General features: G+C 52.5%; 2 protein-coding genes across 7 annotated transcripts; one reads left to right on the top strand and one right to left on the bottom strand.

The window, feature by feature from the left end:
• The first annotated feature begins 84 nt into the window (after positions 1 to 84).
• On the top strand, positions 85 to 5,907 carry DAZAP2 (DAZ associated protein 2). 5 transcript variants are annotated; one of them, XM_040979218.1, is made up of 5 exons: positions 85 to 175; positions 1,052 to 1,170; positions 1,555 to 1,613; positions 1,680 to 1,800; positions 2,624 to 4,005. In XM_040979218.1, the coding sequence occupies exons 1-5, from the start codon at positions 163 to 165 to the stop codon at positions 2,750 to 2,752; spliced, it is 441 nt and encodes a 146-aa protein (XP_040835152.1). In that variant the 5' UTR covers positions 85 to 162; the 3' UTR covers positions 2,753 to 4,005. The 5 variants fall into 5 exon arrangements, with proteins under 5 accessions (XP_040835152.1, XP_040835170.1, XP_040835147.1 ...); XM_040979236.1 differs by lacking the exon at positions 2,624 to 4,005 and adding an exon at positions 5,897 to 5,907 and having other exon boundaries at positions 1,555 to 1,804; XM_040979213.1 differs by having other exon boundaries at positions 1,555 to 1,800.
• Positions 5,292 to 27,401, bottom strand: LOC121155818 (small cell adhesion glycoprotein). 2 transcript variants are annotated; one of them, XM_040979246.1, is made up of 4 exons: positions 27,081 to 27,401; positions 26,402 to 26,469; positions 6,510 to 6,596; positions 5,292 to 5,951 (listed from the first exon to the last, which is right to left on the bottom strand). In XM_040979246.1, the coding sequence occupies exons 2-4, from the start codon at positions 26,430 to 26,432 to the stop codon at positions 5,773 to 5,775; spliced, it is 297 nt and encodes a 98-aa protein (XP_040835180.1). In that variant the 5' UTR covers positions 26,433 to 26,469; positions 27,081 to 27,401; the 3' UTR covers positions 5,292 to 5,772. The 2 variants fall into 2 exon arrangements, with proteins under 2 accessions (XP_040835180.1, XP_040835179.1); XM_040979245.1 differs by lacking the exons at positions 26,402 to 26,469; positions 27,081 to 27,401 and having other exon boundaries at positions 6,510 to 6,782.
• Between the last annotated feature and the right edge of the window lie 418 nt (positions 27,402 to 27,819).

A 27,819-nucleotide genomic window follows, 5' to 3' on the forward strand; every position in this document is an offset into this window, starting at 1 on the left:
GGGCCGCGCCAAGGGGCGGGGTTTCCGGCGGCGGCGGCGCTCGGGCGGCGGCTGACGCGAGCCGGACGGGCCGTCACGTGACACGGAAGTGACTCCGAACAGGAAGAGGACGAAAAAAAATAACCGTCCGCGACGCCGAGCCGAAGCGGACCTGCAGCCACCATGAACAGCAAAGGCGAGCGCTCGGGGCGGCGGGGGCCGGGGCGGGCGGCGCTGCCGGGCCGCGGGGAGCCCGGGCTCGGGGCCGCGGAGCTGCCGGGCCGCGGTCGCCGTCTCCGGGACGGCCTGCCCCCCGGCTCTCCGTGTGGCGCAGTTCGGGGCTGCGGCTCCGGGTCCGGGGCTGGCGGGGCGGAGTGGGGGGGCTCGTCCTGACGGGCGTGTGCGGGAGCGAATGAGGCGCTCGGGCAGGAATCCGGGGAGGCCAATGGCGGCCGTGCGGAGGCGGGGCGCCGCGCTCGGAACAACAGGCCGGGCCGCCGGCTTAACCAGTGCGGCGCCGGCGGCCGGCAGGTGCCCCCTGCCCATGACCGAGCGGGACCCCCGCCCGGACCCCCACCCGCCCTCCGGGAGGCCCTCCGTGCCCCTCAGCCCCGGCCGAGGCCTCTCGGGTCGCGTCCACCACTCACGAGCTCGCTTCGTTGAGGAAGTTGACCTTGCCCTAGCAACCTGCGAGGCAGAGAGTCAGAACCCCCTGTGCTAACTCAGACAAGAGCCGCGGGCCCCCAGAACAGAAGCAGCCTAGCCTGATGCGTCAGCGGGTCAGGAGCGGGACTCAGACGTGCCGTGCATCCCGGAGGGAGCCTGGGTGCGGCTCGCTCCTTGCCCTCACGTCACTGCACTGGCGGGAACAGCGGCGCCCTTCCTGTGCAGTGGCATCTCAGCACTTGGTAGCAGAGGGGTACTCAGGTAGCGCCCGTTAGCTCCAGCAACCACGCCCTCCGGGGGGCTGCTCATCCATCCCCAGATCCCCTCGCTCCCCAGCCCCTCCTGCCTCCTCTGTCACTGGCTCTCCGTGGTCGGCAACGTGCCTGTGTTTTGTTTTGTCTTGCAGGCCAATATCCGACGCAGCAGACCTACCCGGTGCAGCCTCCCGGGAACCCCGTGTACCCTCAGACCTTGCACCTCCCCCAGGCCCCACCCTACACGGATGCTCCGCCCGCCTACTCAGAGGTGCGCCCAGCTGACCCCGCGTGAACGGGAACGAGCTGGGAGCACGTGGGGGCAGTCTCAGTCCTTAGCTAGCTCTGCCTGGGCCTGTTGACCTTTCCCAAACACCCAGAGACCTCACACGAATGAGGTGAAGCCCTGCAGAGCTCAACAGCAGCTTGTGCCGCGGAGAACATGTCCTGTGTGATGATTTTCTGTTGTTGGGAGGTGATGATGGGTTGGCCCTCCTTGAGCCCGGCAGTAAATGTTGAATGCAGTGGAAAGGCAGCCCGTGTGACGCATGAAAAGCATCTTCTCCACCCAGAGAATTAACAAGCGGCTTGGGAAGGAGGACTGCAGCAGGCATGCCATGAAGTAACCTTTTGCTTTCTCTTCTGCCTTTTGTAGCTCTATCGTCCGAGCTTTGTGCACCCAGGAGCTGCCACGGTGCCCACCATGTCGGCTGCATTTCCTGGGGCCTCTCTGTATCTTCCTATGGCCCAGTCCGTGGCCGTTGGGCCTTTGGGTTCCACTATCCCCATGGCTTACTATCCAGTCGGTCCCATCTACCCGCCGGGTTCAGCAGTGCTGGTGGAAGGAGGCTACGATGCAGGTGCCAGATTTGGAGCCGGGGCTACTGCTGGCAGCATCCCTGTGAGTATGAGCCCATCAGGGGAGGCCCAGCCCTGGGAGCAGGAGCCCTGGGAGCTGGCTTTCTGGTCTCGATGACAGCTGCCCGTGTTGGTGGACCATTGACATCCTGTAGTCAGGCAGAAAGAGGGGTGAGGGGGGCGCGGCCTTGGCAAGTGAGTGCCTGCTCCCTGGGTTCCCTGTCACATGAGTTCTGATTCCCACAGGTCCCAGTTCATTTTGGAATAGTGAACTAGGACGGTGCTCTCCAGGTGTGGTACCAGGAAGTCTGATGAAAAAGGAATGGCTAATTCCTGGGATGTAGGATTCAGTCAGATGGAGGATTTTAGTTGCCGCTGCCTCCTACTTTGGTCCGGTGTGTGGAATTCCTGGGATGTAGGCTTCAGTCAGATGGAGGATTTTAGTTGCCACTGCCCCCTGCTTTGGTCCGGTGTGTGGAATTGACAGGCCAAGTGATTGCTCAGTTACCAGCTCCCAGAGGTGAGGCAGGAAGGGTGTCACCACCAAACCCTCAGGTTATCCTTGATTTGTTGGCTAACCACCCAGGCACCTCTGACTGGTCTGTCCAGGAGTGTTCATGGTAGATTTCCTTCCCTGAACACGAGTGGGTCTGTTCAGATGACACCCTGCAGTCCCGGTGGAGCCGCAGCCCTGGGGATGGGTGGCAGGTTTTGCTGGGCTCACGGAGAGCACAGGCCTGCTTTAGAAGTCGGATCGCTGGCAGAAGCAGCTCCTTCCAGTGCTGCCTGGTAGGCACTCTGCTTCCCCCCGGGTCATTGTCCCTGTGCCGCTGCCCTGAGCCCAGTCACCCTGTCGTTTCTTTTAGCCGCCTCCTCCTGGATGTCCTCCTAATGCCGCTCAGCTTGCAGTCATGCAGGGGGCCAACGTCCTGGTAACTCAGCGGAAGGGAAACTTCTTCATGGGTGGCTCGGACGGTGGCTATACCATCTGGTGAGGAACCAAGGCCTCCCCTGTGCCGGGAAAGACATCACATACCTTCAGCACTTCTCACAATGTAACTGCTTTAGTCATATTAACCTGAAGTTGCAGTTTAGACACATGTTGTTGGGGTGTCTTTCTGGTGCCCAAATGTTCAGGCACTTTTCCAATTTAATAAGGAACCATGCAATGGTAGCAGTACCTCCCTAAAGCATTTTGAGGTCGGGGGGTGGGTATCCATTCATAAAATGAATGCGGGTGCAGCAGCCCTGAGGACCTTCCCTTTATTCCTCTGGAGTAATACTGTACCATACTGGTCTTTGCTTTTAGTAATAAAACATCAAATTAGGTTTGGAGGGAACTTTGATCTTCCTGAGAATTAAAGTTGCCAAATTATTCTGATTGGTCTTTAATCTCCTTTAAGTCTTTAATTTCTATTACTTGTTATAAACAAATCGCATTAGTTGTCTGCCTTCCCCTTTCTGTCCCTTGCCCCACATCTCACTGGAGGGCTAGTCTTCCTCGCGCCAGTCTCCATTGACCCAGTGGTGCAGGACAGAAAGCAGTTGGATTGGCTTCCTTCTCTGCTTGCACATCCCCTGCTCGTCACCCTTTCACCAGTCTTTGGCAAGGACCCTCTGAGCCCTGTTGGAGCTTCAGGTGCAGACCCCAGGACTCCCGTGTCTCCCCAGGCAGAGTCAGGGATGTCTTCTGGCCTCCTCAGAGCTTCTCTGCGTACACAGCCCCAGCCCAGATTTGCTCTGGTGCCGGGGAAACCAGAAGTGAGTTCGTTTAAGACGGGAGTGGCAAGGAGGATGCCATTCAAAAGCCCAATTGACATCCTTAGAGCCAAATTCAAGGGAGATTTCAGATGCAGAATTGGTTACCACTATTGTGGGAGTGTCTGATGCAGCCACTCCTGGCTCCCCAGAATTCCCAAACCAGGTTAATGGGTCACATTGTGAATGCCTCACTGTAAAATGACTTGAGTCCAGTGAAATCTCATTAGGGTTAAGACTATTTCAGGGATCCTTAATATTCTGATTTTTGTTTTCTGAAATTGGATTTTATTTTATAATTTCAGTTCATCTAAATTTTTGTTCTGTACATGTGATGTTTGACTGTACCATCGACTGTTATGGAAGTTCAGCGTTGTATGTCTCTCTCTACACTGTGGTGCACTTAACTTGTGGATTTTTTATACTAAAAATGTAGAATAAAGACTATTTTGAAGATTTGAATAAAGTGATGAAGTTGCATTACACCTCACTCCAAGGATTCTTTACTTAGCTTGTCTTTAGTTTTCTCCATTTATTTTTGATATCCCACCTATCATTTGCTGACTCCTGTGGTTTGGTCTGTTCTGTTTAATGAAGCCTTTGAAACACATGGAGGAGAAGGTGAACATTTGTCCATTTTTCCATGAGTTCTACTCTAACCTTCTCTCTCTCTCTCTCTATATATATATATATATACACACACACACTACACACTTCTTATTTTTCATAATGATTACATGGTGAATCATGGTGGTAAGGATTGAGTTTTAGGGAAAATTGGGTGAACTAATTGCTTCCAAATTTGCTATTTCTTCTTGTTTCTGGGGAAGGGGGAGAGACAAAGGGAGAAAACACACACAACTTTCCACATGTCCCAGTGCCCAGGGATGAGGAACTGCCACGTCATATCAACCCATATTCTAACACTTCTTAAAATCTTTTTAAGAACCTGGAGTCCAGAACCTAAATTTAGAAATAAGAGGGTTGATTCTTTGAACTTGCTTTGAGATACGCTTTCAGGAGAACATTTTAGCATAGCAGTTTGTGTTTCTCCAAAGTGCTGTGTGGAGACACGGGAAAAGCTGTCAGTATCCTGGGCCACCACACCCGTCTCGGGCTCACCCCTGGCGGGCTTGAGTTGGACTTGGACAGTGGAGGCACAACGTGTACACCTCAGCTCCGAAGGCCACAGTGTTTTGGGGAGATGGGAGCCGGTGATCTGGCACAGTGAGTTTTTTAGACTTGGCCAATTTTGCGGCCTGGAGGGAACAGGTGGCAGGTTGAGCGGTGCCTAGTTCTGCTGGGAGGCTGGAGGGACGGGGTTAGGCCCGCTCATCCACCAGGCTTTCTGATGCTGCTCCTTGGGGTTAAGCTTTCTGGAATGACTGTTACCTCAAACTCCCGAGATGGTTTTAGGAACTGCTTGTTGCAAAAGAACATGTCAAGGGCCCCGGTTTTAATCCCGGGAGCTCCACTTCCCATCCAGCTCCCCGCTTGTGGCCTGGGAAAGCAGTTGAGGACGGTCCAAAGCCTTGGGTTCCTGCACCCGTGTGGGAGACCTGGAGGAAGTTCCTGGCTCCTGGCTTCAGATTGGCGCAGCACCGGCCATTGTGGCCACTTAGGGAGTGAATCATTGGATGGAAGATCTTCCTTTCTGTCTCTCCTCCTCTCTGTACATCTGCCTTTCCAATAAAATAAATAAATCTTTAAAAAAAATGTCAAAAACATTTAAGCAAGGATGAGTAAAAATGCAAAGGTTGTCACTTAAAGTGAGAGTCTGAGTTATTGAAAAGTTTAATTAAGATACAAATGGCCTTCAGTTTGAGGCTGTCAGGAATGAGGGAAGGAAGAGCGCAGACGAAGGGATGGGAGGGCGCTAGTCAGGACGAAGCTCACTGAGCTCTCCATAGTTTCGTGCGCCCCTGGCCAGGCCGCACCGTGGGAGCCGGCCTTCAGGAAGATGAGGGCACTGCAGGGAGCAGCCAGTGGCCCTGACTTGGCCCTCTCTTCAACCTGTGAGAAAAGCAAAGACCGTGCAGCTGCTCCAACGGCCCCCATTTGGACCACTCGGGTGACACAGGTGCTAGAGTAAACACAGCACAGGCAGCTTCCTCCACGTCCCTGGATTCATCGAAGTCGGCACTTGGGCCCGTGTCCCGGAAGGAGCCTGATTTTGCCCACGTCCATCAGTGCTTTCCCCTGGCTCCAGAGAAAACAGCCGGAGGCAGGATCATCCTGCCCAGGGCCCAGGAGTCATTTAGATGAAATACTCTTCCTTCTCTGTGCCTTTGGCCGATTCACTCTCCATCTGGACTGTGGCGCTGGGCTCGCCTTCTGCGGGCTCATAGGTGACGTAGGTGCCTTTGTTCTTGTACAGGTAGAAGAAGATTAAGATCACGACTGAGAGCAGGGTGAGGAAGACCACGGTGATGACAACTTGGAAAAAGAGAGAGATGGTTCAGGACCGAGCCACCCAGCTCACATGATTGCCTCACTTTTTTCTTGAGGATCATCTTGTTTAGTCAGCAAGGATCCACTTAACAAGTCCATGGCCATTTCCATCCCCCCATGGGCGGCCTCACCAAGCCCACTCTCCATGGGACGTGAGCCCCAGAGTCTGTCGGTGCTTGAGCTAGGATCATGCTGCGTTGGATTTCCTACACAACTCCCTCCCGACCCAGTGCCTGTGACAGCACACAGGCAGGAGAGGAACAATAGCTCCCCCAAATGGAAGGCATTTTGAACAGCCCACAAACTCCTGTTAAGATTTCTCTCATCATCCACCTCTTCCACACTCAAAACCACGCATGTCCCCATTCCCAGCACATACCCCAGTGTAGCATCTACAGGCACCTGTGTCTGCGTGTGTCTGATAACCTACATGCAGGAGTGAGCCCATTAATGGCTGCGCTCCCTTCTAGAACAGGGACAGTCTTCATCACAGGGGAGTTTCAGTCTGCCAGGTTCCCAGCTTCGGCTCAGAGCCCGAGTTACCTGCAATGAGTGCTGTGCTGGCTTCTTCGGCTTCTGGGGATAGGGCCCCGGGGCCCTGCAGAATTGGGGTTGTCAGCAGTCCTTCTGGAAAGTTAGGGAAGGAAAACGGGGTGAATCCTTTGTTCATGTTACCATATTCTTCCCTATTCAGAAGTTTGTCTTTGGGTTGTCCTGGTGGAGCAGGGGATTAAGCCACTGCTTTGATACCACATCCCACATGCGAGTGCTGCCCTGCTTCCAGCCCCGCTCTCTGCTCTACACCTGGGAAGTCAGCAGAAGACGGTCCTAAGGGCTTGGGTCCCAGGCACCCCATGCGGGAGACAGATGGAGTTACTGGCCCCTGGCTTTGGCCTGGTCTAACCCTGGCCTTGGCAGGCACTTGGGGAGTGAATGGGCAGATGGAAGAGCTGTCTCTCTCTAAGATAAATTAATCTTAAAAAAAAAAAAAAAAAAAAAAAAAAAGGAAAGCAAAAGCGTGGACTCAGAATGGTCCTGATGGCAGGTTTGCAATCTCAGCTCTGTCAGAGTCTGACCCTAAGAGACATGAGCTTTGTCTCTGGCCAAACAGAAAGCAAGTCCTTCCGGAGTCAGACATGCTCCAGGCCATCGGAGGGATGCGCCTTTAGCAGGAACGCGTATCGCTACAAAATGGAATCGATGACAAGCCTGTACTCGTACGTGACGGAGCAGGGTGGGTGCACTGTCTCCAATGTCCTTACAGACACTGTAAGCACTGCTCAAGTAAACAAACTTCTCTCCCACTGACTTTCTGGTGCCCCAAGACAGGTGTGGCTGCTTCAAAGGTCCCCAAACAAGGCCTCCCCTTCCAGAAAACATATCCCGCCCTGCCCCCTCCTATTCTGGGCTTTTCCCTTCTTGACAGCCTGAACGCTCCCCTCCGCCTCCCCCAAGCCATCCACTACTAAAGTCCAGACGTTCAGAAACTGGAGTTCTCCCAAAGTCCCTGGAAATGTTTGCACAGGAAGCCCTTCAATTCTTCCCTAATTAGCATTTTCACCAAGTGGTTACAAAAGGTAACAATTAAGTAGAGGTTACTGGGGAGGGTAAAGGTATCTTGGGGGGGAAAAACAGGCTGGCAGAGCAGGGGACCAGCCCTGGAGGCAAACTGGTCACCCGCAGCTGGCTGGCCGGGGACCCTGCCCCCCTGGGAGTGGCCACCCCAGGGAGCGCTGCGAGCCAGGAGGCTACAGTGCAAAGATGGGGTGTATTCTTTTTCTTTTAAAAAAATATTTCTTTATTTTCATTGGAAAGTCTGATATAGAGAGGAGAGAAAGAGCTTCTGTCCACTAATTCCCCAAGTGGCCACAACAGCTGGAGCTGAGCCAATCCAAAGCCAGGAGCCAAGAGCTGCTTCTGGGTCTCCCACGCAGGTGCAGGGTCCCAAGGCTTTGGGCCATCCGCCACTGCTTTTCCAGGTCAGAAGCTGGATGGGAAGCAGGGCTGTGGGGACACGAACAGGCACCCACAGGGGATCCCAGTATGTGCAAGGCAAGGACTTTAGCTGCTAGGCTACCGTGCCGGGTCCAATGTGGGACTATATGGGAGACAAGGAGGCACAAAGGCTCGTTGTGGCCAGAGCACAGAGTGGAGTGTAAGTTTGGGCAGTGCCTCGCACAGGTCTCCATCCAGAACTAGAGACACTCCATCATGAATGGTGGTAGTCTGCGGAAAAACACATGGGCCAGGGTGGTGGTGCAGTGGGTGGAATTGCCGCCAGGATCTTGTACCCAGATTACACACTTGGGCTGCCGGGCTGCTCCACTTTGGATCCAACTGCCTGCCAGTTGCACCTGAAGGTAGCAGGTGAGGCCCAGTACTGGCACCCCTGCCACCCAGTGTGGGAGGCCAGATGAAGTTCGTGGCTCCTGGCTTCAGCCTGGCCCTGTCCTGGCTGCTGTAGGTGTTTGGATGGAAAATTTCTTTCTCTTCTCTATGTTTCTGCCTTTTGAACAAATCAATCCTCATCACACACACACACCCCAAACAAAAACAGAGAAAGCAGAGCGGAGGTGGGCTCTCGACATCACTTCCCCCTCCAAGGCCAAACCCTTCCCCACCATTCCGGTTTTTTTAACCTGGGGGAAAGGTTATGCTCTTGTCCCTAGAATTCCCTGATGGATCCTCAAAACTGTGGTTTCCCTGTGGCTCATCTGACCTCGCAAGTGCAGCAACTCCCTTGAATACAGCGCTGCCCCTGGAGAAGATGGAACCCGCAGTGGAACTGCCTCTAAGAACTGAAAAATTAAATTTGTTTAATATTCTTCTTGTTCCACTACAGGTCAGGAGTGCAGAGAAATTCTCCACCTTCTTAGGATGTTAGAGGAAGACTTTAAGTGTAACTTATTATTTATAGATAGCAAATTCTAAACGGCCTTGGACATTAGAAAAGCCATAGAAGTTTGTGGCGGGATCCAAGAACAACCCTGACACCCTCTTAAAAGGAGACTGTGTACAGAGCAGGAGGGGATCTCAGGGTGGAACAGGAGGCTAAGAGGAGGTCTGTGTCCTAGTCCCGGAGCCCCCCGCAGGCCTCCCAAGTGCTTTCGCCACAGAAGCAATGGGTATTTCGTTGAGGATTGTCAGTATGGACACGGAGAACCGCATCCCGACTGCCCAGGAGATCACAGGGAACGTGAATGCCCTCGGAGGCTGAGCGCTCTGAGGTCACTCATTTCCTATTGCATTTCCCACACGGGATGGTAGCAGCCCCAAACTCTCTCATAGAGTCTGGTGACATTGGAACTACAGCCAGGAGCCCTGGGTGGCACTCAGAGATAAAAGGGTTGTAAATCTCCTTTTGGGCTCAGGAGAGCTTTCTCTGGTCCTTAGCTAGTTCAAGCCTTGGCTCCCAGGCCTCTCTTACACCGACCATTAGGGTTGCTTGTGAGCCCCAAAATTAGTTCAGATAGGCTAATAAAAGTCAGCTAGTTGATAATAACACAGCTTGGACCTCGCTGATCAGGCTTCCCATCTGGCTTTTCAGATAGACAGAGAGAGACATAGAACAGCCAGGGAAAGGGCCAGCAAGCCTGTAATCGCTCAGTACTTACTGGTCAGGCTCCCTATTTGCGTCTCCTGGACTTTAGTAGGTAGGACGTAGAGTTAAATTCTTCCTCACTCACTGGGTTGTAGGGGATTTCCCTTCTCACCTACCTAAAACTTTACTATTATTCAATTGTTAAAATGCAAAGTGCTGTAAAACCATGCTTAATCGCTTAATTTTCTTCCTCCCCAAAAACTATCAATTTATGACTGTTAATGCTAAACAAGATGTAACTGCATAGAAACTCTGATGTTAAGTTTGTACTCAGCTGTTATATATATGATGTTAATGTTGATCCTTCCACTGTTCCTGTGCCACTCTGATTTAGGTTAAACTCAAAAACATGTTAGCTTGGGGAAAAAGAAAAGGTTTATAGCAGCTGGTTGTGTATATACTAAAATTGAGATACCAAGGAAGTAGTTACAGGATGTGGTTAAGAACTTGCATTTTCTAAAGTGTTGGTCACTCAATACTATGTTAATTAAAAAAGAAAAAAAAAGCTGTATTTTTATTGCAAAGTCAGATATACAGAAAGGAGGAAAGACATAGAGAAAGATTTTCCATCCGATGGTTCACTCCCCAAGTGACCACAATGGCGGGAGCTGAGCTGATCTGAAGCCAGGAGCCTGGATTTTCCTTTGGGTCTCCCACACGGGTGCAGGGTCCCAAGGCCTTCCTCGACAGCTTTCCCAAGCCACAAGCAGGGAACTGGATGGGAAGTGGAGCTGATGGGATTAGAACAGGAGCCCATATGTGACCCCAGCACAAGCAAGGTGAGCACTTTAGCTGCTAGGCCATTGTGCTGGGCCTGCCCACCGCTCTTTCATTAAACTGGCAGTCCACTGAGTTGCTTTGAGGCCTTGATTCATGCATCCATCATCACCTGTTACTCACATTTACTGTTTTAAATCAAGGCTGCAGTTACAGTGAAGATAAAAGGCATCATCAGGGGTGGCCTCTCGTGCTGGGGTCTGTGCAGTAGGTATGGATGACACGAAGGTGTGAAGAGAACAGCTCCCCTGCTTGGCAGGGCCTGGGGGAGCTTACAGCTGTTTGGCAGGGCCCGGCGGATTTCTCTCTGACCACCTTGACGCAGTCTCACCCCCTGTTTGCATGGACACTCAACCACCCCACTAAGAATTCTGCAATCTATTAGGCATAGTTTGCCCCTGTGAGATGGCTTTTACAACCAACATGAGCTTAAAAGTTAATGTTACTGATAGTGTCTTGGTGAGTGGGCCTTTAACTGCGCATGGGAGTACAATTAAGCCCATGCTGTTTCCAGACACCTTATTGTGTGCCTAACCATTGCTCTGAGATCTGGCCCAAATATTTAGCATGCTTTCTGGGAAATGGCCTGATAAGAGTTTCACAAACTAATGGAAGTGATGGGAGTATGGGTTGAAATTGCTATGACAAAAAATATAGCTATCCTGTTACTGGGACCCTAAAGGTTATCCTGTTATAATTACTGTGACCCCAAAAGGCCATCCTGCTATGGCAAAAGTATAGTTACTGTGATCCTAAAGGCTATCCTGCTATGGCAAAATATAGCTACTGTGACCTTAAAGGTTAGCCTGTCCTTGCAACTCTCAACTCTTTAGAACATAGTAAATGTAGTTGCTTTGGCTGCCTTCATAATTTTTAACTAGAGGAAATAGGGTGACTTTACTAACATCATGTATACTTTTGATTATTGTTTGATCATTTATGAGGTTGTAAAGCCTACAGTTGTAGAGGGATTTAATGTTTGAAACTTTTGCCTTAGATTTTTATATTTCTTCTCTTTTAATGTATTTCTCTCATTAAGTGATGGATAAGTTATAGAATAAGAATTGTAGTAGGAATGTATTACTGAATAAGATGTGTCGTCTACTGAGAAAATGTTGGCTGCAACATCAGAATGGATAATGTCCTGTCTTAAGGTGAAACTATCTGTAGAGTTATCTTTGGAAACATTTACTTGCCCATTGTAGAGCAGAAACCTAAATAGAGTAAACATGGCTCATTGCTAATTGCAGTTCCTTCCGTCGTTGTAACTCTTGCTTAGTTAGCAAACTGTGTGGGCCTGCAGACCTAATGACCTTTGGTGCCAATACCCTAATCCCCATAAACCAAGGTCTCAGCCCTTTTCCCATGCATAATTCAAGGTAGGGGTCTGGTTGTCACAGACAGCGCCAAGGATGGGACCCAGACTTGAGGGAAGTAAGTAGGGGCTGGCAAGCCAAGATAAGCAAAGAATGTGGGATCCTCCCTCACTCGCCTCTCAAGCGTTTGTAAATTGTGCCCCCCTTGAAGCTATGTCAAAATGCCCTAAAAAAAAAAAAAGACTGTGTATTGCTTCTGTATAAATAAAGCGGACAGCTTTCTCGCGTGGTCCACAATGATGTTGGAATTGTAGTGGTCCGTCTCTTCTTTCTACGCCTACTTCACGCACCCTTCTCGAGCTCCGAACTCAGCTGGAGCTGGACTCCGGCACTCTCGCACAGCGGTTAAGATGTGATGTTGGGTCCTGGCATGGTGGCCTAGCGGCTAAAGTCCTTGCCTCACACACGCAGGAATCCCATATGTGTGCCAGTTCTAATCCCGGCAGCTCCGCTTCCCATCCAACTCCCTGCTTGTGGCCTGGGAAAGCAGGCGAGGATGACCCAAAGCCTTGGCACCCTGCACCTGCCTGGGAGACCTGGAAGATGCTCCTGGCTTCAGATCAGTTCTCAACTTCAGCCATTGTGGTCATTTGGGGAGTGAATCAGCAGAGAGAGGATCTTCCTCTCTGTCTCTCCTTCTCTTTGTATATTGCCTCCCAAGAAAAATAAATAAATCTTAACAAAAATGTGATGTAGGATGCTGCATCCCACATCAAAGGTCATAGTAGTTCCCCCCAGTCCCATCACCGGAGACCTGGACTGGACATACTGGGGAGTGACTAGTGAACTGGAGATCTCCCTGCCTCCACTTCAGCAAACTGGCAAACGATGCAGGCGCACTACAGTTAATTTACTACTCAAATTACTCTTCAAGTGGCTTTGCCAGATGCTTTGAATGAATCCTGCCCTCCTGGAAGCTTGGCTTCTTGATCTGTTAAAGCCAGCCTGTGGTGGGAAGCATCTAAGGTGACACTCGATGATCCTGGCCTCCCGGGTTGACACCTTGCACCTGCACGGCCAGCCCTGGTGTGTGGGCTGGGTCGATGGAAGTCATTTCTGAGTTCAGGTACCCCACACTGTGCCTTCCATCAAGGGGAAGCCCTGGTGTTCCTTGTGGGTCCCCTACCCCTGCTGGCCTCCTCTTCCAAGTACACTGTCCTCCCAGAGAGACCCCAGGCTGCTCTCCTCCCTGCCACTCAATGGGAATTCTGTATAGACACGCCGTTTTGCCTTCTTTGAATTTAAGACTCACAGGGCCTTGAGAAGATCAATGGAAGTCAGAAGTGGAAACCCAAAGACGAGTCATTTCAGTTCACTCAACCGATGACTTACTTTGCACCTGCCATTCATGGGGCAGTGTCATGGATAAAGGACATACCCAAGACCTTACACAGAACTGAATTATAGTGCCCTGGCATGTTCAAAACATTCATGGAAAACACATTCCAAGAAAAAGCTAGAAACAGATTTTAAGTTTTTGCCACCAACCAGTGTTGTGGTATAGTGTATTAACCTACTAGTTGCAACCCCCCATATTCCACACAGAAGCACCAGGTCAAGTCCTGGCTGCTCCTCTTCCAATCCAGCTCCCTGCTAGTGTTGCCAGGAAAAGCAGAAATGCCTGGACCCCGACCACTTACACAGGAGACCAGAGGGAGTTCTTGGGTCACGGGGTGGGGTGTTGGGGGATGTCCAGTTGCAGCCATTGAAGCCATTTGGGAAGTGAATCTGATGGAAGATCTCTCTTAACACGTTTCTCTTTCTCTCTCAAATTTAAAAAGAAAAAAAGAAAAAAAATGTTTTCTTTTACACTAACCTAAACTTATCTTTCAATTCCATTTTCTCACAAGCCAATTGAAGTAGCCTCCTGGTTTGGAAAACAGAGGAGACTCTGGAAATAGTATCTGGGAGGGAAGAAGATCCCCCCAGCTGGGAGACTGCAAACGATCCGAACCCTAACACTCGCCCTTGACCCACTCTGCCTCATGGTGAGTGTCTCATACACACAAGGATTGGTACCTTCACAGTAGGACTTCCTGTTTGCTGACCTGGCCCCTGGGGTCCAAGGAGAACTGAGGAACAGATCCCACACGAGCACCTAACAGTGGCTGGAGCCACGGCCAGATCCAGGACTCCCCAGTCCGAGCAAGACTTTTATCCTAAGCCTTCCCATCATTGCTCTTTTCCAATAGGGAGAAAGAGGCAATAATGAAGGGAACTGAGGCAACCCAACAACTTTTCTCAAACATTCAAATTTAAGTTATAAAGATGGGGGCCAGCACATTGGCTCAACTAACTAATCCTCCCCTTGCAAGTGCCAGGTCCCATATGGGTGCTGGTTCATGTCCTGACTACTCCACTTCCCATCCAGCTCCCTGCTTGTGGCCTGGGAAAGCAGTGGAACATGGCCCAAAGTCTTGGGACCCTGCACACATGTGGGAGACCTGGAGGAAGCTCCTGGCTCTGGATTGGCTCAGCTCTGGCCACTGCGGTCATTTGGGGAGTGAATCAGCAGATGGAAGATCTTTTTCTAAGTTTCTCCTTCTCTCTCTAAATCTGCTTTTCCAGTAAAAATAAATAAATGCAACTTACCGCCTACGGCCTGGGAAGGCAGCAGAGAATGGCCCAAGTCCTTGGACCTCTGTACCATGTGGGAGACCTGGAAGAATCTCCTGGCTCTCAGCCCAGTTCCTGCCCTTGTGGCCATTTGGAGAGATCAGAGCAGATGGAAGATCCCTGTCCTTTTCTATATAACTCTGCCCTTCAAACAAAAATAAATACTTAAACAAAAAGAAATAAATTTATTATTTTATTTATTTGGAAGGCAGAGCATCAGAGATGAGAGAGATCTCCTACCTGCTCATTTTCACTTCCCAAATGTCTGATAAACAGTTGGGGCGGAGCCAGGCTGAAGCCAAATGCTGTACATGGGGGGCAGGAAGCCAGGTACTGAGCCATCACCTGCTGCCTTCCACGATGAACATTAGCAGGAAGCAGGAACTGGAAGCAGAACTGGCAGCCCAACTCAGGACGGAAGTGGGAATTACACAGACTGTCCCTCATTGCCTGTTTTTCTGCCAGGATTCTTTCACTGGGGTTGTTACTTTATGAGGGTTCTGGCTACAGAGTTTTGTACATTTTTAGTGCTTTCTTCCAATCCTGTTTATTCTGCAAGGCACCTCCTTTTCAGGATGTGATTTCAGTCTTTACACACCAAAAAAAAACAACCAACCAAACAAACAAACAAAAAAAAAACCCAGAAAGGTACACGGGTATGTGCTTGGTGCATTTGGAATACCTCGTGCATGTCACGAGGGAGTGCCCGGTTCAAGTCCCAGCTTCTCTACTTCAGATCCAGCTTCCTGCTAAGCCACACCCAGGTAGCAGAAGGTGTTGGTTCAAGTTCTTAGGTTCCTGTCACCCTCGGGACAGACCTGGATCTCTAGGGGCAAGCCTGGCTGGGCCAGGCTGCAGTACCTGCTAGCACACGAAAGCCAGGACAGGATATGGGCAGTGCCTGGCTGGGCTAGGCTGCAACACCCACCAGTAAGAGCTGAGACTAAGTGGGCTATGCCAGGTTAGGTTAAAGCACCCACCAATCCATGTAAGATCCAGGGCTGGGAGTGGGCCTAGTAAGGGAACTTTTCTCTGCTAGGCTGCAACTCCCACTGGTGAATGTGAGAGCCAGAGCTGAGGGCACACGAAGCTGGACCAAAAAGGTCCTTTCTCCACACAACTAGTAAACTTAGAGGATGAAGATAGACCAGTAACAAAATACATAAGGAAAAGATATATGTTAGAGCTGGGTGGAAAAGCAAACAGGAAGTGGATAGGGAGTTGGAACATGGATGAGTTGCAATTGTTTTTCAAAGAGCTGTTTATTTATTTAATTGATGCAGTGAACTCAGAGTTCACTTAAAACAGAGATAGGGAAACCAGGATAGCGATATTCCATTCACTAGTTCACTCCCCAAGCGGCTGCAATGGCCTGAGCTGAGCCAGGCCGAATCAGGAAGCGGGAACTTCTTTCGAGTTTCACTCACAGGTGCAGGACCCAGGCGCGTGAGCCATCCTCTGCTGCTTTTCCAGGCACAGCAGCAGGGAGCTGGATCAGAGGCGGAGTAGTTGGGACTGGAACCAGTGCCCATTTGGATACCAGTATTTCAAGTGATGCCCCCTACTTTAAAAAAATCAATTAATTCTTATTGGAAAGGCAGATATACAGAGAAAGGGAGACAGAGAGAAAGATATTCTGTCTGCTGTTTCACTCCCCCAGTGGCCACAATGGCCAGAGCTGAGCCAATCTGAAGCCAGGAGCCAGGAACTTCTTTCCAGGTCTCCCACACCGGTGCAAGGTCCCAAGGCTTTGGGCTGTCCTCCACTGCTTTCCCAGGCCACAAGCAGGGAGCTGGATGGGAAGTGGAGCTGCCGGGACATAAACCAGTGCCCATATGGGATCCTGGGCATGCAAGGCCATTAGGCTTTGCCATTAGGCTATCTTGCCGGGCCCTATGATGGCCCCTTTTAAACAAAGATGGATTTGGGGCTGGTGTTGTATTCTAATGAAGCCACTATCTGTGCCGAGCTGCTCCACTTCTGGTCCAGCTTACTGCTAATGCACCTCAGAAAGCAGAGGGAAGATGGCACTATGTGCTTGGGCCCTGCCACCCATGTAGGAGACCCAGATGAAGCTCTTGGCTCCTGGCTCCGGCTAGCCAACATCTGCTACCTCCCTAGCTACATGAGCAAGGAGCTGGAACAGAAGTGGAGCATCCAGGAATCCGTTTGGCACACAGACACAGCGAGTAGCAGCTGAACGAGCTGGACCACCAAGCTGGCCCCGGAAAGTTATAACTTTGAGAAGATCACTATTGAAGTGACTGAGTAAAGGCATACACAGCTGAGGAACTTCCCAGACAGAAAGCAAAGCAAGTTCAACTAACGGCTGAAGTGAAAGCACCTGTGGCCGGCCACGCTTGGCACGTTAACGGTGCAGCAAGATGGCACTGCAGACAGCAAGGAGGGCAGGAGGGGAGACGGTCCAGGGGGCTGCACAGTGGGGCCTATGTGTCTGTAGCATTCCAGCGAGTGAGGGGGCCGAGCCTGGTTGGAGGTGTATTTTGAAGCAATGCTTCTCAAACTCTGTTGTATCCAATCATCCCCTGGCGAGCTTGTTCAATACCAATCCTCATTCAGCAGAGACTCAAATTCCCAAGATCACACTATCAATGCCCCGAGCCCACGATGCTACGCAGAGGCCGTGGAGGGGTCAGGGCTGTGGCATAGCGGGTAATACCAGCATTCTACACGAGCACTGGTTCCAAGTCCTGGCTGTTCCACTTCCAATCCAGCTCCCTGCTGATGAGCCTGGAAAAGCAGCGGGATGTAGCTCATGTGCCTGGGCCCCTGCCACCCATGTGGAGATTCGAGGGAACCGTAAGTTGGCTCCTGGCTTCAGCCTGGCTCAGGCTGGAGCCAGGCAACAAGTAGACACAGCCTCTAAGAAATGGATCTAATGGTGGGAACTCTGTTTCTCGATTTCTGCTTAAATTAAAAAAGAGAGAGAGAGAGGGCCCGGCATGGTGGCGCAGTGGTTAAGGTCCTCGCCTTGCACGCCTGGGATCCCACATGGGCGCCGGTTCTAATCCCGGCGGCCCCACTTCCCATCCAGCTCCCCACTTGTGGTCTGGGAAAGCAGTCGAGGACGGCCCAAAGCTTTGGGACCCAGAGGTTCCTGGCTTCGGATCGGCATAGTATCGGCCGTTGCGCTCATTTGGGGAATGAATCATCGGACGGAAGATCTTGCTCTCTGTCTCTCCTCTCTGTATATCTGCCTTTCCAATAAAAATAAAATAAATCTAAAAAAAAAAGAGAGAGAGAGGGAGAGAAAGAAAAAATCATTAGCATTTGAGGAGCCAGAGGCCTAGCTGAGGGCCATGGGTGCTAGAGAAGTTCTGGGCACAGTGCTGAGTATAAACCTGTGGTTTGGGCCGGATTCACGGTAGAAACACAAGGAGAGAAACTGTGGCAGAATATAAAGAAACTGCTCCAAGATGTTTTGCCGTAAAGGTAAGCAGTGAGAGGAGGACATGCCGGGAGGGGTTCTAGAACAGGGGGAGGCCGGGGTGAGAGGACTGACTGTACAGCCTGGAATGGTCAGACAGGAGGGAGCAAGCGACACGGCTCAGGAGGGCAGAGGGGCTGGAGCCATGGCCTGGCAGGGATGGGATTGGTACCTACACAGCCGGCTTGGCTGGCAGGAAGCAGGATGGTTGTCTGCGTGTTACAGCAGCCGCAGGGAGACAGAGGTGGGAGCTCTCTTCTGCCTGGCCAACCAGGGGCTCAGACACAGCTACAGATGTGGCACAGACAGGCCCTTGTCCCCCGACACTGGGCCAGACTGTTGGATCACACAAAGGCGGCCCGGCTCTGAGTGGGCAGTGAGAATGGGACAATGCTAGTCCAATCAGGGGCTCCTCCACAGCGATTTGACTTTCCTCAGTCCTTCCTTTGTTTTCTTTTTTTAAAAAAAGATTTATTTTTATTATTTTTTTATTGGAAAGGCGGATATACAGAGAGGAGAGACAGAGAGGAAGATCCTCTGTCCGATGATTCACTCCCCAAGTGAGCGCAACGGCCGATGCTATGCCGATCTGAAGCCAGGAGCTTTTTCCAGGGTCCCAAGGTTTTGAGCTATCCCTTACTGCTTTCCCAGGCCACAAGCAGGGAATTGGAAGGGAAGTGGAACAGCAGGGGTTAGAACTGGTGCCTATATGGGGTCCTGGCACTTTAGCCACTAGGCTACCGCATTGGGCCAATGATCCTTTTTTTTTTTAAATTCCTTTCTATATACTTTCCTACATGTTACAAATTTCCTAAAGTGAGGTTTTATAATAATAAACACACCCACGGGCCCAGTGTGGTGGCCTAGTGGCTAAAGTCTTCACCTTGGATGCGCCAGGATCCCATATGGGTGTCGGTTCCAATCCCGGCAGCTCCACTTCCCATCCTGCTCCCTGCTTGTGGCCTGGAAAAGCAGTGGAGGACGGCCCAAAACTTTAGGACCTTGCACCCATGTGGGAGACCTGGGAGAAGCTCCAGGATCCTGGCTTCGGATTGACATAGCATCAGCCGTTGCACTCACTTGGGGAGTGAATCATTGGATGGAAGATGTTCCCCTCTGTCTCTCCTTCTCTCTGTATATCAGACTTTCCAATAAGAATAAACAAATCTTAAAAAAAGAATGAAAGACAGAGGACACGCACACATGGAACCCACTGGTTCACTCTCCACATACCTGCGAGGGCCAGGCTGTACCGTGCTCAAGTGCGGAGCCTGGAACCCAACACAGGTCTCTCACCTGGGTGGCACCGAGCCAGCCCTGCGAGCCCTCACCTCTGCGTCCAGCGCCTGCCTTTGCAGGAAGCTGCCAGCAGCAGCAGAGCTGGGGCTGGACGCCATTCACTCGGACGTGGGATGCTGGTGTCTCCCAAGCAGTCTTCTCACAGTTACGGCAAATACGTGCCCCAGGTGCTTTGAAGTGAGCAGGCAACATGCATCAGATAAAGCAAGCCCAAGAGAGAACTGCGGTGGGGCCTCGGACCTGAATTCTGTCCTGTAGTAGGTCAAGGACGGTGTGTGTGCGAGGGCGGATTGTAGGAGCCACAGGGAGGCGGAAACACGACACGGACAGATGCCTCACGGGCTGTCAGTAGAATTCAGGCATGGAAGAAGGGGCCGAACTTAATGACTGTCGGGACGCCTGTCAGCCTAATTTTAATTTCATCAACTGAAGGGGGTCTATCAGAACCCTCTTCAAAACCAAATTTTCAAACGGATTAAATGCCCGTAAAGGCTGTAAGTAATAATGTGTTTCCTGGTTTCCATGAACCATGTGTCCCATAAGTTGGTGAGATTAGGGGAAACTGGCTGAGGGGTCTTTGGGAACTCTGTACTATTCTGCAACTATTCTTTAAAACCTAACATTATTGATGGGTGGGCATCTGGTCTGGCAGTAAAGATGCTGACTGAGATGCCCATCTCCTGCCATACAGAGCCAGGCTTGGATGCCCACAAATGGCTCCTGACTCTAGCTTCCCACCAGCGTAGATTCTGAATTGAGCTCCTGGCCTGGGCCTGGCCCCAGACCCGGCTGCTGCGGCCTTCTGAGGAGAGAACCAGTGGACCAGAGATCTTGTCCGTCTCTCGGCTTCCCAAATTAATAAAAGAATTGAAAGGTCATAGTGTGTCCTCCAAAATAAACTGCTAGCTAATGAGCTAGGGTACACAGGATCATCAAAATTACAACTGACATCAATAAATAACCTTATTATATTTATCGAGGTTTTTTTTTTTTTAGAGGCTGACTGATTGGGCTGACTTGGTACAGTGGGTAAAGCGACCTGTGACACTGGCATTCCATGTTTATAAAAGATGAGTTCAAGTCCCGGCTGCTCCACTTCTAATCCAGCTCCCTGCTAGTGCGCCTGGGAAAGCAGTGAAAGAGGCTCCGAGTACTTGAGTACTTGTCACCCAGGTGGGAGATCTAGATAGAATTATAAACTCTTGGCTTCCACCCGGCCTACCTCCAGCGTTTGTAACCATTTGGGGCATGAACCAGTGAATGGAAAATCTCCCTCTGTCTCTCTCGCGCTCTCCCTTTAAAATAAATAAATAAATAAAAGGGGCCAGCTTACCATATACCAGGACGTAATAAGCCAAGCTTTCACCTACAGCACTGGCATCCCATATAAGTTCAGGTTTGTGACTCAGCTGCTCCACTTCCAATCCAATTACCTGCCAAAGTGTCTGGGAAAGCAACAGAGGAGCCAGGTGCTTGGGGCCCTGCATCCATGTAAGAGAGCCAGAAATTCCAGGCTCCTTGGCTTCACGTTGGCTCACTTCCAGCTACTGGGTAGTGAACCAGCAGATGAAAGACTTTTTTGTCTTTCCTCTCTGCAACTCTGTCTTAAAAAATCAAGGGGCTTTTCTTATTTGAAAAACAGACTAACAGAGAGAGAAAGCAAGTTTCTAATAGTCCCCTCCCATATGGCCATAACAGTCAGGGCTGGGCCAGGCCAAAGCCAGGATTCTAGGATTCTACTGTGTCTTTCCCATGGCTGGCAGCGGCCCAACTACTTGGCCATCATTGCTGCTCTCTCAGGCACGCTATCAGGAAGCTGGGCCAGAAGTGGAGCAACTGGAATTCAAAATGGAACTCCGATGCACGATGCTGTTGTCACTAGCTGGGGCTTAACCCGCTGCCCCACCACCCCAGCCCCTATGCTCTCTCCCTCACGCATGCGCTGTAGGCAGGGCAGCGTTCTCATGCTGAACAGGCCAGAGAAGCTGAACAATCACAGCCAGGCCACCAGCGGTTTGGTGAGCTGGGTTCCGCATCTCACACTACAGTTCTTCCCACTTTAGTCCACTTTTGGCTGCCCAGGTACTTGAGGCTGAGAATTTCATAAGGGAAAGAAAACAGGTTAGGGTTAACGGTGTGGAGTAGGAGGTTAAGCCACCGTGCGGGCTGCCCTCATCCCACACTGGTGTGCTGGTTTGATCCGGGTCTCTGTTAATGTGCCTGGGAAGGCGGCCAACAGCGGCCTGGGTGCTTGAGACCCAAGTGAGAAATCCAGTGTTGGCCACTGCGGCCGTGTGGCTAGCGGATTGACAGGTGGAAGATCTCCGTTTCTCCTCCCTCTCTCGGTCATTCTGTCTTTCGAATGAATGAATGAATGAATGAATGAATGAAGTATACATAGCTCACACTTTGGGAGGCTGAAACCCTAGGGTCAGGCAGCCCCATCTGGTGGGCTTCTGGTGACGGCCACTCTGGCCGGGCCAGCACACATCGGAGAAGTGGGAAGAAAGAATCCACACGCAGACGAAGCAAGCAGAGCGAGCAACCCCGCTTTGTTAACAACCCATTCTTGTGAGGACTGCATGAATGGCTCCCGAAGGCAGACCCCAGCTGCTTACATCCGCCCACGGGGACCAAGCTTCTGGCACACGCGGCCTGAGGGATACACTCCAACCACAGCCACACACAGCACCAGCACACGCTACCAGCTCTCCGAGCTCTGCACACCACCTGCCTTCCTTGCAGGTCGATGCTGTACCGGTGTCTGGGCGGCTGGGTCTCTGAGCTTTGCTGCAGAGTGGACACGGTGTTCACTCACGCACTGTTGGCAAGAGTGGCACAGATCTGAACGATGACACACATTCACCCCACCAGGAGCTGAATGTGGCACACTGCAGCGTGACTGGCACAGGCTTGGGGGGAAACACAATTCACAGGTGGCACAGGTCGTGTGGTTACATCTTTTTAAAAGGGAACTGGAAACACCAAAATAAGCTTAGGTTTTGATTACATTTTTGTGATTTTTTTTTTTTAAAAAAAGGCTTATTTATTGATTTAAAAGGCCGAATGACAGAGAGAGAAGGAGACAGAGAGAGAGAGAGAGTTCCTATTCGCTGGTTCACTCTCCAAGTGGCTAGAACTGGGCCAGACTGAAAGCCAGGAGCCAGGAGCCTCTTCCAGGTCTCCCTCCTGGGTGCAGAGGTCCAAGCATTTGGGACGTCCTTCCTGCACTGCTTCTCTAAGTGCATCAGCACCGAGCTGGATGGGAAGAGGAGCAGCCGGGACGTGAACCGGTACCCATACGGGATCCCAGCGCATGCAAGGCGAGGACTTTAGCCACTAGGCTACCGTGCCAGGCCCAAACAAGTAAATCTCTAAAAAAGGAAGTGAAAAAGTGAACCAAGCACAGGAAGCCTGACATGCAAGCAGGGCAAGCAGCTTATAGGGTTCCCCCTTGCCTCCTCTTTCCACCCCCCATCCCCGCACGGCTTCCCTGCCTCTTTGCCCACAGGAAGGAATGGGCCTGTTACTCTCTATCTTCCCTTCTCCCTTTGGTAAGACAATGGCACTGATTTTTATTGTAGGTGGGAATCCAGGGCAGGGGACTACAGTAAGACCCAAGGATCCACCCCAATCCCAAGCAGCAGCAAGGGCCCCCCAGGACCTATTCTACTCCTTCACTCCCCCTCCTCCTTTTTTTTTTTTTTTTTTTTGTTTGTTTGTTAACCTAGATACTGGTTGGTTTCATTGTGGCCCTTGTTCCCAGGTTAAACTGAATCCCTTATCACTAAGGCATCAGATCCGTTGCCACTGAGTCTGCCAACCTACTTATTTGCTCTAGACCTGCCCAACAAAGGGTGGCTCCCCTCATTCTCCTTGCTGTGGGAACCCGCCCTGCAATTCTGCCCCCTTTCGCCCTCCTTCTCTTTCATGTGCCCTGGCGGGGGGTGGGGACAGAGCGACACAGGCAGTGGACCATATCAGGACGGACACAGGTTTTGGAGGCAATCAGACTGGGCACAGAATCCTGTCTGCACCATGATTAGTCCCTGACCTTGGAAATCTTTCTTACCACCCCCGCCCTCACCCCACCAAAAGACTTCTGGACTCTCCAGAACCTCAGGTTTTGCTGATATAAAATGAGAAAAAAATTAAAAATAAAACAGGGCTGTGGGGAGGAATGGGTGTAAGGTTAAAAGCTAAGCGAGGACAAGCTGGGGGCACAGGCCTGCTCTGCCTGGTTGGGTGGCAGAGGGCAAGGTCCTTGCCGAGCTTACCCCCCACAGCGCTCATTTCTACACGGGGGTGGGGGAGAAGGGGGGAGCAATAAGAGGCAGCAGGCAAGCGGGGGCAGGGAGCGGTTGGAGCAACTGCTGCCAAATATTCTGAAAGATTTTCCTTTCTTTTGAAAGAAGATTAACTTTTCGGTGACAAATACTATGACTGTTAGGTCAGTTATTAATTACAAAAGTATATTAATTGTATTATGGCAATAGCCACACTCTTCCTTATGAAATGCACTTGTAAAGTCTGACTCCTAATTTTTTTTTTTTTTTATTGGAGGCGGGAGCCCAGAATGCAGAGGTGCCAAGGGCCTGGAAAGTCCCAGTGCAGCCCTCATGGCAAAGGTTCCTGAGGCTACGTGCTTTAGGGAGATGGGAGGTGGCGGGCAGGACGCGCCCTGCAGGTGTGGGAGAAGGGCTCATCCTCCTTCAGGCTCACCCTTCAAGGAATCACTTCTCTCCTACAGCTGCAAATTCTGTTCTTTCTTCCATTCCTAACCCTGAACTGACACCTGCTTCCATCCAGCGGGTAGGGCACTGTAAGTGTCCTACTGACCACGTCACCCTGTGGGTCAAAAAAAAAAATGGGCAAGGAACTGAGTGGACATTCCTCTCCCAAGACACACAGGCAGCCTACAAGCACACACAAAGATACTCCATCCTGGTCACCCGCCATCAGGAAGATGCAAGTTAAAACTCCAAGGAGACAGCACTTCACACACGACGACTGCCATCACCCACCAACGCTGAGGAAAACAGGCGCTGGCACAGACAACGAGACTCAGGGGCTTTGTGTGTTGCTGGGAGGAGAGCGAGCGAGTGCAGGTGCCATGGAAAACAGTCTCACAGCTCCTCAAAATAAACAGAGAGGCACCGCATGATCAGCGATTCAGCTTCAGGTACGCACTCAAAGGAACCGAAAGCTGAGACTGCAACAGGTGCTCGCTTAGCATCTTCACAACAGCCTTCCGAGAGCCAAAAGGTGGAAGCCATAGACATGCCTCTCAACAGGTGAATGGGTAAACACGACGCCACAGGCAGAGGCCGCGAATACCGGTCAGCCTTGTGCAGGATGGAGATCCTGACATGCCCCATCACGCAGGCTGGAGCTGACGAAACAAGCCAAGCACAGAAGGACACACAGCGTGTCGCACTGTCTTCCTGAGGTCCCAGAGCAGCCGGGTTCACGCACACAGGACAGGGACAGGAGGCCGTTAGGAGCCTAGGGGAGCGGGATGCGGAGCCCGTGTTTAACCCGTGTGGGGCGTCGCTTTGGGGCAATGGGAAAATTCTGCAGCTGGAAGGTGGTGAGGGTTGCACAGCCACAAATGTCCGTAACAGTACACAAATGGCTCCAGCAGTAACAGTAGTTTTATGTGTATTTTGTCAGATTTCACACACACACACACACACACACACTATGGCTCCCTTTGGTGTAAGTCCTAACCCTTGCTGGCTGCCAAAGCACCACCTCTTCTCCCGCGGGGACAGGTTTCTTCTGGCGTCCTCTGCCCTCCCCTCCTGAAGACCCTCCGGGGCAAACCCAGTGTGTGTGACCTCACAGGGGTCCCTTCCAGAGCAGGAACATCTCTCTCCCTCTGCCGAGCCCATCTCACCACAAAAAGTCCGGCCAGTGTGCACTGGTCAGAGCTGGTCAGAGATGCCCTGGGTGGGCTCCTGCTGGGCTGTCCCTTCCATTTCCACGTTGGCCAAAGCTGGGAACATCTGTTCCAATGACAAGCCAGAGTGCGTATACAGGAGCCACGGCTTAAGATTGGGGGTCTAGCCAGGTGGTTCACTCACTCACAGCCCCACACTGGGGGGCCCGGGTTTAACTCCTGCTCTGCCAGTGCAGACCCTGGGAGCCAGGCAGACAAGCTGCTTCAAGTCCCTAACACCCACACGGGAGACCTGCACTGCAGTTCCATCTCCTGGCTATGGCCCGGGGGTTCAGAGCCAGCCACTGCAGGCAACTGGGAATGAACAATGAACCTCTCAAACAAACAATTAAGACCCAAACAAGAAACAAGAGTGGCCAAAGCCAAAGACTGTGGGAGAGACAGCCAGCCCCACCCTGCCTGTTTCTGAGCTGAATGGTGAGAACCCCATGGGGGGTGGGGCGGGGATAAGCGTAGAACCCCCCTGGGCCCGCAGCATCAGAGTGGAAGCAGAAAGCTGGCAGGATGCTGTTTTTCGGTAAAAGGTGGATTTCTAACAAGTATCTAGCAACAATCGCCACGTTCCCTGGTGTCTTCCAGCTATGGGGCCTTCGATGGCTTACTGCATCTCATCCCCACCAAGAGCCTCTTCAGGCAGACCCGATTTTCCCTACCGTACAATTTGAGGAAATCGGCTTAGCTATCTTTAGCATGTTTTCCACAAGTTGTATTTCCGTTATCTCTGGAAGATTCCCTTTCCGTATTTAATCGTGTGTGTGTGTGTGTGTGTGTGTGTGTGTGTGTGTGGTGAAGGGTGCTGCCACAGCTAGGGATTATTCAATCTGTTAACAAAATGCTATGGCTTTGTTTTTATACGGTGTAAGAAACGTGGGGATTCATGCAGGAAGCTCACGCAAAACATACAATATGAAGAAAGGCTGCAGGTATTTCAACTTTCCTTGCACCAAGCTTAAGTTTCTTTTTTGTTGTTGTTTTTTTGTTTTTTTTAAGATGTTATCTATTTGAAAGAGTTACAGAGACTCGGGGATTGGGAGACAGAAAGAGAATGAAATCTTCCATCCATACAGGTGCAATCACCAAGCAATGCCCTTGCTTTGGGCTTACAAAAGAATTGCATAAACCAAGGCCACAAAGGTTGAAGCGGAGGGCTAGGAACTAGCCCAGGTCCGTGGGCCTTCGTAGGAAAACTACACGCTCCAATGTCCCCTGCTTCCTCTTTGTGGGGCAGCAGGGACAGCCGGCGGCCGCGAGCTCCCAGGGCCCAAAGAAGTCCTCGGAATCGCGGGGCTGGTTTGGGTGCGGGTGCTGAATAACGCTGTTGCACCGGGCTTAGGAAAGGCCTTCACCTACCTGGAGGAGGAGGAGGTGTGGCTGGGAAGCTGGTCATCGTGGCTAAAGGTCAGGCACTGGAGGGAGGGGCGGATCTGAAGGAAGACAAAGACCTGAATGAGGCGGGTGGGGCCCTGGGCAGCAGTCCCAAAGCCCAAGACAGCCCTGGGGAGCCACGGTCCCTCTCCACCCCCTCCTGGGCAGTCCTATGCCTCCTGAGTGCCCCCCCACCCAGTACCTGCCCAAGCTCTCCCCAAGAGCCCACCGGGGATCGCACGTTCTTTAGGATGCGTCCCCTTTGGGATCTTTCCAGCGGACCCCCCCACATTCACCTAAGAGGAGCCCCCTCCTCCCCGTTCTGCCCCCTCGACACGCACCAAAGCCCGAGAAAAGTCAGGCAAAGGCGGGCAAGCCCGTCCGCGGCTTCCCCGGCGCGCCGCCGCCCACCGGTACCCCGGGCTCCGAGCGCGCGGAGCTGGGTGGAGCCATCCACTAGGTGTCAGGAGAGGCCCAGAGGTCGGGACCCGCGCCGGGGCTCGGCAGCCGGGCCACGCACCCCGGGCCTGCCCCCGACACGCGGCCCCGCCGCCCCTCCGGCGGGGGTCCCGGCGCCGCGCGCGCCGCCCCCAGCCCGCGGCCCCGCCGCCCCGCGAGCCCCCCGACGGCCGTCCGCGCGCGCCGCCCCCTCGAGGCGCTCCCGCGTTACCCGCGCGCCCGGAGAGAACGCGTGGCCGTGCGTCCCGGGGCGCCCTTCGCCTGCCGAGCCGCCGAGCCGCGGCCGCTCTCGGTTTCAGTTCCTGTCGTGTGCGTGTGGGCGACCGGGCCGGCCCGCCCTCAGTCCCCTCCTCCGCGTGCTCACCTTTCCAGTCAGACGAGCCTCGGGGAAGGGCGACGGCGCCCCGCGCGTCCTTTTGAACTCGACCCGGGGCGGGCACGGCCGAGCGCGCGGGGCCGGGGAGAGGCCGAGCGGGGCCGAGCGGGCCGAGGGACGCGCGTCGCTCTCCCGCCGAGGCGGGCCGAGGGGTGGGGATGGGGTGGGGGGCCGGGCCGGCGGGGTGGGACAGGAAAAGAGGAGCGAACCGCCCGCCCTCTGCCAGGTTCGCCCTGGCCGCCCGGCCGCCGCCGCGCTCCCCCGGGAGGAAGGGCCGCCTGCCCTCCGCGGCCGCCGCTTTGCTCTCCATCCGGAGTCGCTTCCTCCCTGGCGCGGAGGCTCCACCAGAGGGGCTGAGATCGGAGCCCCGGGCTGGCTTTCCAGTGAGATCGGAGCCCCGGGCTGGCTTTCCAGGGTTGCCGGGATTTGAGTCGCGGCAAACGGGCAGTGCCGGTGGTTCCCTCAAGTGATGCATCCCGGCCGTCGGCGGCCGTGCGGTGGGCCGCCCGTCCCTCACGCCACCTGAGGCGGTACTCGGAACCCCCCAGCCCTGCACCTGGCATCTGCGTGACTG

This window comes from Ochotona curzoniae, unplaced genomic scaffold, assembly GCF_017591425.1.
Source record: "Ochotona curzoniae isolate NIBS_2020 unplaced genomic scaffold, NIBS_Ocur_1.0 contig_1014, whole genome shotgun sequence".
Lineage (NCBI taxonomy): Eukaryota > Metazoa > Chordata > Mammalia > Lagomorpha > Ochotonidae > Ochotona > Ochotona curzoniae.

Coding starts and splice junctions, on each gene's coding strand:
- DAZAP2 (XM_040979213.1), top strand. Junction 1,171..1,554: donor CTCCGCCCGCCTACTCAGAG/GTGCGCCCAGCT, acceptor TGCCTTTTGTAG/CTCTATCGTCCGAGCTTTGT. Junction 1,801..2,623: donor CTACTGCTGGCAGCATCCCT/GTGAGTATGAGC, acceptor CGTTTCTTTTAG/CCGCCTCCTCCTGGATGTCC.
- LOC121155818 (XM_040979245.1), bottom strand. CDS start 6,636: ATGAACAAAGGATTCACCCCGTTTTCCTTCCCTAACTTTCCAGAAGGA. Junction 5,952..6,509: donor CAGCACAGCACTCATTGCAG/GTAACTCGGGCT, acceptor TCTTTTTCCAAG/TTGTCATCACCGTGGTCTTC.